This window comes from Vigna radiata, chromosome 7 (genome assembly GCF_000741045.1).
Source record: "Vigna radiata var. radiata cultivar VC1973A chromosome 7, Vradiata_ver6, whole genome shotgun sequence".
In the NCBI taxonomy this organism is placed as follows: Eukaryota; Viridiplantae; Streptophyta; class Magnoliopsida; order Fabales; family Fabaceae; genus Vigna; species Vigna radiata.
In genome coordinates, this window is record NC_028357.1 from 7,586,015 (window position 1) to 7,596,767 (window position 10,753).

The window sequence follows — 10,753 nt, forward strand, 5'->3', positions numbered from 1 at the left end:
TGATTTTCAGATATATTTAGTTATATGTGTGTGTGCGCCCCCCATAGAATCATATAAATATTTTGCTCCTTATAATTGTGGAGATGTACATCATACAAACAAAACAAACAGGAACTTTTTGGCTGCTTAATGCTTCGAGATCCATTATTTGTAAATTCTTCCAGTTTAACTGTAACTTCTACTCTCCTAATACCCCTTTTAAGAATTATTATTTACTTATTATGCTATATGCAGTAATTTCAGCTCCTTCTGATACCAAAAAACATGAGCAGAAAGATGATGACCTTCCAGTTGACATCAAATTGCCTGTTAAGCATATATTATCCAGAGAACTTCAGGTATTAAAATTCTTTAGGCACCATAAGCTATCTTGTTTCACATATTGGGATTCATTTTTGTTAGTTTTATTGTTTCTTACAGATGTATTTTGACAAAGTTGCTAAGCTTACTTTGAGTGAGTCTGATTCAGCTCTCTTTAAAGAAGCATTAGTAAGTTTGGCTANTGATTCGGGGCTTCATCCACTAGTTCCTTATTTCACATGCTTTATAGCTGATGAGGTAATAATATTTGTCCTTTTATGATGTTAATGGATAAAAAAAGAATTTTCACCTTATTGTAGCTCANTACAACTGCATGCTTCTCATTTCTTGTCAGGTTTCACGTGGTTTGAATAATTTTCCTCTTCTATTTGCCTTGATGCGAGTTGTTAGTGAGAAAGGAACGAAAGAAGAAGAAGAAGAAGAAGAGAGAGAGAAGTGAAATAGTGAAGAGATGAAAAAAGTGAGAGAGAAAAAGGTGAGAGATATTATAATGAAGAGTGATGAAAATAGAAGAGAGAGAAAAAGGTGAGAGAGAGAGGTAGTTATAATTATATTTTAATGATGAGAGAGAGAAGAGAAATTGGAAAGAGAGAAAGATATGTCAGGAATAACACAGAGGAGAGAGAAGAAAAATTAACGCCGTTACAAGCTTATTAACGGAAGGGATGCAAGCAAAATCAAAAACCGGGAACCTAATTAAAACACTTTTAAAACCGGATATCGGAAATTCAGCCCCAAACTTGGGAACTAAATAGGTATTTAAGCCTAAATATAAAGATAATAATTTTGTTCGGATATAACAAAATAAATATAAAATGTTAAAAGAAATATAAAAATAAATAACAAATTATAAATAAAAAAATAAAACTAACATAATAAACACAAAAAATCAGAAAAAAAAAACAAAAAATAAAAATAAAAACACAACTATAATTCAAACATGCATTCAGATTTAAATTCAGTGATACAATACACGCGTGACGACTGAGACGAACACCAAGAGTATGGATTGGGGGTGTTGGGTTTGCTTTTAAAATTTTAAAACATTCAAATATTCTTTTTTTTTTTTTTTGTGTGTATATAAGTCTGCAATGCTTAGAAGGGTACGTAGTGTGGGAAATTTGGAGGTACAGAAAGAATTCGTGGAGATACAGAAAGCTTTTCTCTTAACTGATTGGGGTATTTTATTATTATTATAACAATTAGTTAAAAAATAAGAGTAAAAAAATGAAGTTAAATTACTGTTCATATACTTTAATTTATTTTTTTTTCACTTTCACTTTCTATGATACATGGAATGCAAGCAAATTGGTTTTAGGTGGATGGATAGTTGGTTTTGTCACTGTCATAAAAGCAAGCAATGACTATATAAGTATCCATCAATGGACAGTGGGAGTTGAAAACAAGAGACCTAATAGATAAAAAAGACATTAAATGTGGCCTTAGGAATGCATAGATCTAATCTAGGCATATAACATTGGAATTCAAGTCATGCAAGAAAGTAACAAAGCTCTTTTTCTCGTATTCTTATGCGTATACTTCAAAATTTTAGTCCTGGTTTGCGCATATGCGAGCTTGAAGCTCCTGAATTAAGGCCTCAACATCGGCGTAAGAAGTTCCACCTTCTTCCACAGCTCTTGCAGCTTTTCCTGCAAAGTCTTTCGCTCGCCTTCTCATTTCGTCTGCCTCTAAGCTCTCCACCATCAGCTTCCTCACTGCCACCTCCACCTTCTCTCTTCCCACTAACCCTTTCCATTCTGCATTCCACGGCCACCACTCCCTGTTCCCCACTTGGACACCAATCTTCAGAACCTCCGTTATCAACTTCTCATTCGAAAATTGCTCAGCCGTCAGAGGCCACGTGATCATGGGCACTCCCGCACTCACACCTTCCAGAGTCGAGTTCCATCCGCAATGAGTCATAAACCCTTTGATCGCAGCGTGCTCCAGAATCAACAACTGCGGAGCCCACCCTCTAAGCACCAATCCCTTACCCGTTTCCTTCATCCTCTGCTCGAACCCTTCCGGAAGCCAGTTCCCACTCCCATTTTCTTTGTTTTCTGATGGGTTGTGGAGAATGTTCCCCACCACCCAAATGAACGATTGCTCAGAGGCTTCCAGGCCGTAAGCAATCTCCTTCAGTTGCTCAGGGGGCAACCGAGCCAGGCTTCCAAAGCTGGCGTAAAGAACAGAACTGGGTTTCTTAGAGTTTAACCAATTCAGACAATTTTGTTCGTCGACAGTGGGTGGCTTCCCTCTTTCGGTTTTATCCTCTTTGGTTCTGTTGCAAAAGGACACTGGTCCTACAATCCATGCTTTATTTCCCCACTTGCTTTTTATTAGATCAGCATAAGCTGGTTCCAAGTCGTAGAAACTGTTGATAAGAGTGCCGAAACTCTTCTCCTCTAATCGCTTCATGCCCCTCACCCTTTCAGGAATCTCAGACGGGTTTCTCAGAAAAGGAGGAAGCTGAGACATCGTCATTTCGATTCTGTCGGGAATATTAGGAACGAGGAAAGGCTCCGAGTCTGAATTCACACTCTCAAAAGCGACATGTCTTAAGTTCTCCTGGACGCAGAGAGCAAAGCATCCGATGCCGTTGAAGAGGATCCTGGGGATTCCGAGCTCGTAAACGACGTCGCCGGCCCAGCTATGGAACATGTCGACGACGATGCAATGCGGGCGGCGTTGGAGGAGGAGCTGGCGTAGTGGTTCGAGGAGGGCAGAGGTGTCCAGGAAGGGACCGACAGAGATGTCTGACTGTGGTACATCGGCGGAGAGAGTGTGAATGGAGATGGGAAGACCGAATTTCTGGTCGCGCGTGATGGATTTTTGAAAGTGAGGGGTGGTCGACGGTGTGGCTATAATGGTTGATGAGGCTCCGTGAGATGCAAACATTCTTGCTGCGTCTATCATTGGGATTTGATGGCCTCCCCCTACGTAGGGAAAAAAGAAAATTTCCACCGAAGGGTTTAAGGTCTTCATGTTGAAATGGAGGAGCAAATAAGGTTAGGGAGGTGTGAGTTATTAAATCTCACCTTCTACTATTTATTTACATGGAAAAGGTTTCATGAATCTTTCTCAATTTTTCTACCCTTATTTAATATTTAATGAAAGATATTATTTTTGTAGTGTTTTAGGTAATTCATTTTAAATTATTTTACATTTTAAGTAAAAGTATTATTTTATAAGTGTAGGATAGGGATTGAATGAAAATGGTTGATTTTGTGCAGACGGAAAAGCTTGGAGAAAAACGTCATGAGTGACATATACCAAAGAATGTGCCAAGATTATTTGAGTGGTGGTGTTCGTCCGAAGTTTCCAATCGCTGTTATTGGATAGAATTGTCAAACACGTGTGGAAGTAAAGCACAATGTATAGACTGTCATCATAATTTTCTTCATACTTGAATGACACCTTTTCTAGAAGCTCAGATACAATACGGATTATTCTTTGTTGGGTATTCTTTATGAAGGGGTGAGTGAGATAAATTATCAAAGAGAAATGCTACTAAATATTTTTATATTCATTTAAGGATAAGATAAAATAGTTATAAAAATATAATTTTTTATTTTTTAACAAAAAATAAATAAAAATAGTTTTAAATAAATATAAAAAATTAAAATATGTAAAAGAATTATTTTCCATTATAAAAATACTGTAAAGACGTGAGGGAGATCAGTAATAAAAGATAAAAGTAATTTTGCAAATGAAGTGGCTATTATACTAAACTAAAGTGATTGTTATATGAGTAAACAAATATCTCTCATAAAATAGAGAGTTCTATTAAGTTTGGTTAGTTTATTGATATTTAAAATTTATATATTTTAATCTAATTTGTCATTGTTAGTGATATGATTATTATTTGCTTTTTTGTCTTATTTACTTATTTTCACGATATATAAGGTTTTATAGTTAATAAAAGCTAATGATACAATTAATAAAAAATTAAGTGATTTTTATTGTTTTAGTTGAAAAACAATATTAAATTATGAGATTATCACGCTTTGAAATGACTTCATATTTTTACTTATAGCAAATTGAAAATAGACTAACGTTAATGTGCTTCCATGTTTTAAAAGATTCTGTAAAAGGATGAAAAAGTTAAATTGGTGTCTTGCGGAACCCAAGATCAAATTAATTATTAAAATCTTAAAACTATCATACAAAATATCACACAAAAAATAATAAAAGTATTTAATCTCTCAAAAAAGTTGAGTTTAGATTTATTACATCTTTTACTTTGGATTTAAAGTAGTGGTAGGTTAGTTGAGAGTTTTTATTTTGAGTATGAGGTCAAAGTTAATGGTTGTGTTATGTAGTTTGAAGCATTGAGTTGATGATTGATTATCTAGGTTGGTACATGGTCAATTAAACTATTTGGTGATCAATTGGTTTCAATGACTTGTATGATGAGATGTGGGATGTAGGTTTTAAGTTGTAGGATGTAGGCTTTGAGCTAGTGTACGATTAGCCAACTTGTTTGACTTTTCAGTTGGGCTCACTTGTTTTCGCTCTAGGCTAGTACATGTTCAACCATCCTGTTTGGTGGTTGGTGTGGCTCACTAGTTTACTACTTAAGCTATAGTTGATTGTCCAAGCTATGGCTAGTCGAACATTCATACCATATACAAGTCCCCCAAAGCCCGAGCCTTAAATGATCAGCAAAGAGGTTTGAATTTGAATTTAGCCATTTGGTTCATGTTGTTCTCATGTTGCAAGTGTAACATGAAAAGGAGGGTTTCCCTAGTTGGAATTTGTTCTCATGTGTTGTGTTCCTTGTGGTCACCAAAGGGTTTAATGTTGAACACTCGATCGTACGATGGATGCCAAAATGTTTCAGGTGTGGGATCAAGGTCAACAATTTAGGTTGCGTTGTGTTGTCCAAAGCACCGAGTTGGTGATTGACTATCTAGACTGGTATAATAAAAACTTGTATTACCGACAGATAATTATCGACGACCTCACATTCGTCGGTAAATGTTTATTACCGATAAGATTATCGACAAAATTACCAAAGCTCTATCGTATTTCCTTTATCCATCGGTAATGAGTTGGTGATTTAAGTTACTAACGCATATCGGTCATCAGTGAAGTCTTCGATGAAATGAGAACAAAATTATGGTATTCCCTCTAATTGAGGTCGTAGCCGAGTCAAATTAATAAGCAATTAGAAATGCAGTGTACTAGGAAGTGACTTCTAGGTCACCTCTCAAGGACCAATTGTTGGTTCAATCATTAGATCAAACACTTAATAGGGGGTGGTTTGCATAGATTATGCGAATTGAAATTAAACACAGATTACAAAGGAAGATTAAAACAATGATTAAAAATAGGTTGGTAACTAGTTTGATTTCAATGCTTCCAATCACAGATTAATAACAAGTATCCATTACTCTCACCCCTAATCCAACACGAATTAACCAACTAAGCGAAGATCAATCCAGTTTTCATAAAAGTGGATTAAGCAAACACAATACACACCTTTAATCAATTATGCACTATCATGGATTAAGAAACTACGACTCTAACCAACTAAGCAAAGATTAAACACAAATTAGGCAACTAAGTGTATACTCAATTACGAGCACAAAACCAAATTAACATCATGCAAGGCAAGAACAACACCATTAATTACAGTCCAGAAATCTCAAGGAGTTATTACAATTTTCCTAATTACCAACTTACACATATTCAAGCTTCCATTAAAACAAAATTAACATAACATAACCACAAAACAAAAATGCAGAAACTCAATACTTGAAAACGAAATTAGATTTGCAGAACTAGAAAAGGAAACTGAAATGGAATTCAAAAATCAAATTACAACAGCAATACATGACGGTAAAACAAATTGAAATTGCTCAATGAAATTGGAATTGAAACAGTAAGCGAATTTGCAACAGCACATACAGAACAATAACATCCAACGAAAATGCATTAGAAGCAAGGAAAACGAAAATAACAAGAACAGTAGCATGAAACTAAAATGGATTGCAATGACATTATAAGAAAATTCAGTTAATGATTAAAAAAGAAAAGAAAGGAAAAACGAGATCAAACCCCAACTCTAACAATTGTTCTCCTTCCAAATGCCTAAAGAGAAGAGAGTAGAAGAGAGATTGGAAAAGGAGATCCAAAAACGAAAACCCTAAGCTATTCTACATTTCTGCTGAATGGGGAAAGGAAGAGAGAGTCCCTAAATCTGAATTTTAGGTCTAAATAACCCCTTAGGACGAAAATGCCCTCCAAATGGGCCTACTTTCCAAAATATGACCCATAAGGGCCCAAAGTCTAAAATATGGTCCAAAATACATTAAAACGAAAGTACAATTGAAAATATGAAAAAATGGTGATGTGGAAAATGGTAGATGATGTGACAACTCTCTTTATCTCCCAAAATATGATTTCAAAATTTCCCTGAAAATAATAATGAAAATAATTAAGCTCAGATAATTCAAATTAACTAAAATATGAATTATTGGTCAAACTAAGCCTAAATAGCAAAAATGAGACAATAACAGAGAGTTAAACACAATTCACTAAATTGGGTGTGAAAAACAAAGTGAATAAGACAAAATAATGATTCACAAAAAAGACCACACTTAGTTTTTTGCACTCTTGGACAAAATCAAGACGTAGAACAAAGAACAATTCAAAAGAGATTAATAGAGTGACACAACATCAGTAAATAGAAACAACAAAACACACAATTAAACAAACAAATTTACACAATCCTCAATGAATCCTGGAAAAAGAAAAGGGGTAGACAACATCCAATACACACAAAATCAGAGAGAACAGTTACTCATGGAAATCATCCAAGGAATTCAATACATGGCAAAATAATCAATCAGCTCAAGAGGTGATTCAAAAGAAACAGAACCTCACAAATGCATTATCATTGTATCTCTTAAGTGTCTAGGGTAAACAATTCAGCTCAATACACTCAAGAAAACAAGCAACAAATAGACTTGGCAAGCCTCTAATATCAACACTCAAAACATATGCATGTTCAAATCAAAAGGTCTTTTCATGATTGCAATGGGCCAAGGACGAAGGAGGATAAAATATAGATAAGAAGTTACAAGCCCAAAAGAATAGAGGAGTAATGTGGAACAAGTGAGAATACAATTAAATCACACCTAAAACCTCTAATTCAATCCTCTTCTTGACTCCACTATTCAAAAAAAATTTATTTTTCTGATTTTTTTTTTCTCTATTTTCTTGTCTTCTCTCTTTTCTTTTCTCTTTTTTTTAGAACACAACTGTAAGAGATAAGATACACAGCATATTTACAAAACAAACAAGAAGAAAACCAACTAGTCAATTCAAAAGAATCCTAGGAACACCACACTTATTCCCAAAACAATTCCAAAGCTCCAAAATTCCTAAGGTTAAGGTGATCATGGTTTTTCACTTAAAGCTAATGTATGAGCTTCAAAACAAAGGAAAGGGAATAACATAGGCTCAAAGGGGTTATCAAAGGATTAAACCAAGGTAGGCTTATTTGGCTAGAGAGGCTTAAGAACAAAATGGCCTTTATCACTTCCAAACATGCATATCAATCAAGAATCATCAAAAAGAGTCAAGCCAAGGAATATGTGCAAGCAATCAAGAGATATATCCCACACAAGAAGGAACATAAAGTGGTTCAAATCCTCACACAGGGTATTTCTGTCACAATCAATCAACGTCTCAAACATCCTGATCATCTTTCCAAGTAGAGAAAAGGAAGGATTTCAAACCATAAGTATCGATGAAGTGAAGGAAGAGCCTACAACCTAAACAAAATTCAGAAATCAAGAGAAATATGTGAAATTGTACACAAACACAGGCTTAAAACAACAAAAACAACCTAGAAAAGAAAAAACTAGACAAAGAAAAGTCTTCCCCAATAGACCACACTACACAATGTCCTCAATGTGTCATAAATAATACGATCAAAGCAATCAGTACAATCAAAAGATCACGGATAACTGCAATAAAAGTGGAGAAGGGGAGAAGGGAAAAGAAAACTCCCTGAGTCAGGGTGGAAGACGCCAAATTTGAACGAGCAGAGAAATGTCTTCCACAATTGGATTTAGGAAGGAACTTTTGAGGGGCTGCTTCATCCGGCGCTTATTGACTTTAAAGCTTTTGTTTGTGGGTGCCGATTGAACATCAGCCTATAGGTTAAAATTATGTATGCCTCTTATCAATGCATAAACAATACTTCCCATGTTGATTCTCTCATTTTCTTTCATCTTCCTCTTGTGATTGCACAGGTCCTTCATGAATTTTGCATAGTTGGGAATTTGTTTATGTCACCAAGTAGAAGTATGATCACCTCCACTTTCCAGAAGGTTTCCAGAATCTCCTTATCTGCTTCTCCCATCTTCTTGCTTTGAATCGCTTTAGTAGGGAACGAAAGATAGATAAGAGGTTGGTGCAAATCAGAACTAGTGATGGAAGACGAAGAGGGTCCACTGCCTCAAATTTGTTGCTTGAACATGCCCACTCCACTTACTCAAGAAGTTATGTCTCAAATGCCCCAAGGTCGTCGTTTTCTTCATCAGGATGTGGAGGCGGTGCAAATTCAGATGTAGATGAAGGTTGTAGTACTGGAGGTTTAACCATTTGCTTCCCAGATATGAGGTTGATGGCATTGACATCATTTTTCAGATTCTGCACAGTTTGAGATGATAATTTGTCAAAATGTTATGATTGTGCTTGAGCCTGAGCTTGATTCAGTTAAGTAGTCATTTTTGTTATTTTTTGTTTTCAATTCAGCTTGTAGCTACAATTGATTTTTTCCATCTAAGTTGTTGTTTTCAGTTACAAATATTGTGGGTATTTTTGTGTTGCATTTATTTTTACTATATTTTAGCAATAACTTCATTTTAGTCACAAATTCTAATTCTTTTTGTGTGTACCTTTGGGTTCTTTTTCAGTGTCTTGAAATTCTTGGAATCCCATATCTCTACTTCAATTGGGTAATAATATGTGTTTAGAGTTGAGGAAGTATGTTAATGGACTCATGAGTATAACTTAGACTTTCACATTAGACATTCATCTAGTTTACATTATTTATTTTTTATTAGGATTTGTTTTCTTTATTTTGTGCTTTCCGTTTAAAGCCAATTTTGTGACTAAACTTAAGTCATGATTCAATATATTTTAGAAGACTTCATTTGGTTTACATAAAAATACATGCTCACCCACACTTGAAATTTTTTGGTAAAAAGTTGTCACTAATTCTGTGAAATCCTTTCAAAACTTGGAATAAATATTTTGATAAAGAAAATGAGTGATCATTGTAATCATTGTAATATGCATGTAACTTATAAGGATATTAGAGATCATGATTGAATGAGTCAAAGATAAGAGATGAAATTATAAACTTATGCCAAAACAATAAGAAAAAACTAGAAGCAAATATAACGAGGGATAACATAGAAGAAAAGGACGTCCTTTTATCTCTTATACAACTTTATGTAAAAAAGGAGTGCATAATAGTCATTACTAGAGATAACAACAAGTCGAATAGGACTCCGATAGAGTCTACTTGTAACCTGATCCATAACAAAAAAATTCATCTTTTACCCTTCTCGTTACTCATCGGATACTTGTTTATAAAGCCTGCAGATATCCGTGAATATTTAAAAAAGATATTTTATAAACTTTTAAAATAAAATCTGAATAAAAATACAAAAAACTATAAAATATAATAAAAATTAAATTAAATATAAATTTTAATTAAATTTAAACTAACAAATATAAATTAATTTTTTTAATTAAATTTAATTTAATAAAATATAAATTAAATTTTTATTTTAATTCTTTATCGATAATGGATATCCGCGAATATTAGTAGTATGATATCTGCACCCGACCTATTTATAAGTCAATATTAAAATATCTGCTATCTGCAACCCACGGATAATAAATATCCATAAATATTAACTATTTATTGTAGATTTTATCTGCTAATACTCACATATGCAAATATATTTTATATCCCTAATCATTATCATGGTGATTTCTATCAATGACCCTTAATCATAGTAGGCCTAGAAATAATAACTTTCATAAATTTCATAAGAAACTTATAATAAATATTGTAGAAGATACAAAATATCTTAAAAAAGGGAAAGAATATAGAAAAAAAAAAGGTTTAATATTTCGATAAGTTCTTATTTTCGTCCAGAATCTTAAATAGTTTCTCTTCTTTTTCGATATCTCAATTGGGATCTTATTTTTCTAAAATTGAATCAAATAGAGACTTGTCGTCAAATTAGACAAACGACGTTTAGGAGATCCTGACATGATATGCCGACGATATACTTTTAATTGACGTGACAGTAAAAACCTAATTGTGAAGTTAAAACCTGGTAATTGACCACTTGGTCTGATGGTTGACCTGGTGGTCAACCACTCGATCTGGTGATTG

The 10,753-nt window shown here is 34.0% G+C and overlaps 1 protein-coding gene across 1 annotated transcript; it reads right to left on the reverse strand.

Annotated features, from left to right (window-relative positions):
• Nucleotides 1–1,664: 1,664 nt before the first annotated feature.
• Nucleotides 1,665–3,334, reverse strand: LOC106765517 (abscisate beta-glucosyltransferase). The gene has a single exon (XM_014650173.2). The coding sequence runs from the start codon at nt 3,304–3,306 to the stop codon at nt 1,870–1,872; it is 1,437 nt and encodes a 478-aa protein (XP_014505659.1). The 5' UTR covers nt 3,307–3,334; the 3' UTR covers nt 1,665–1,869.
• Between the last annotated feature and the right edge of the window lie 7,419 nt (nt 3,335–10,753).

Coding starts and splice junctions, on each gene's coding strand:
- LOC106765517 (XM_014650173.2), bottom strand. CDS start 3,306: ATGAAGACCTTAAACCCTTCGGTGGAAATTTTCTTTTTTCCCTACGTA.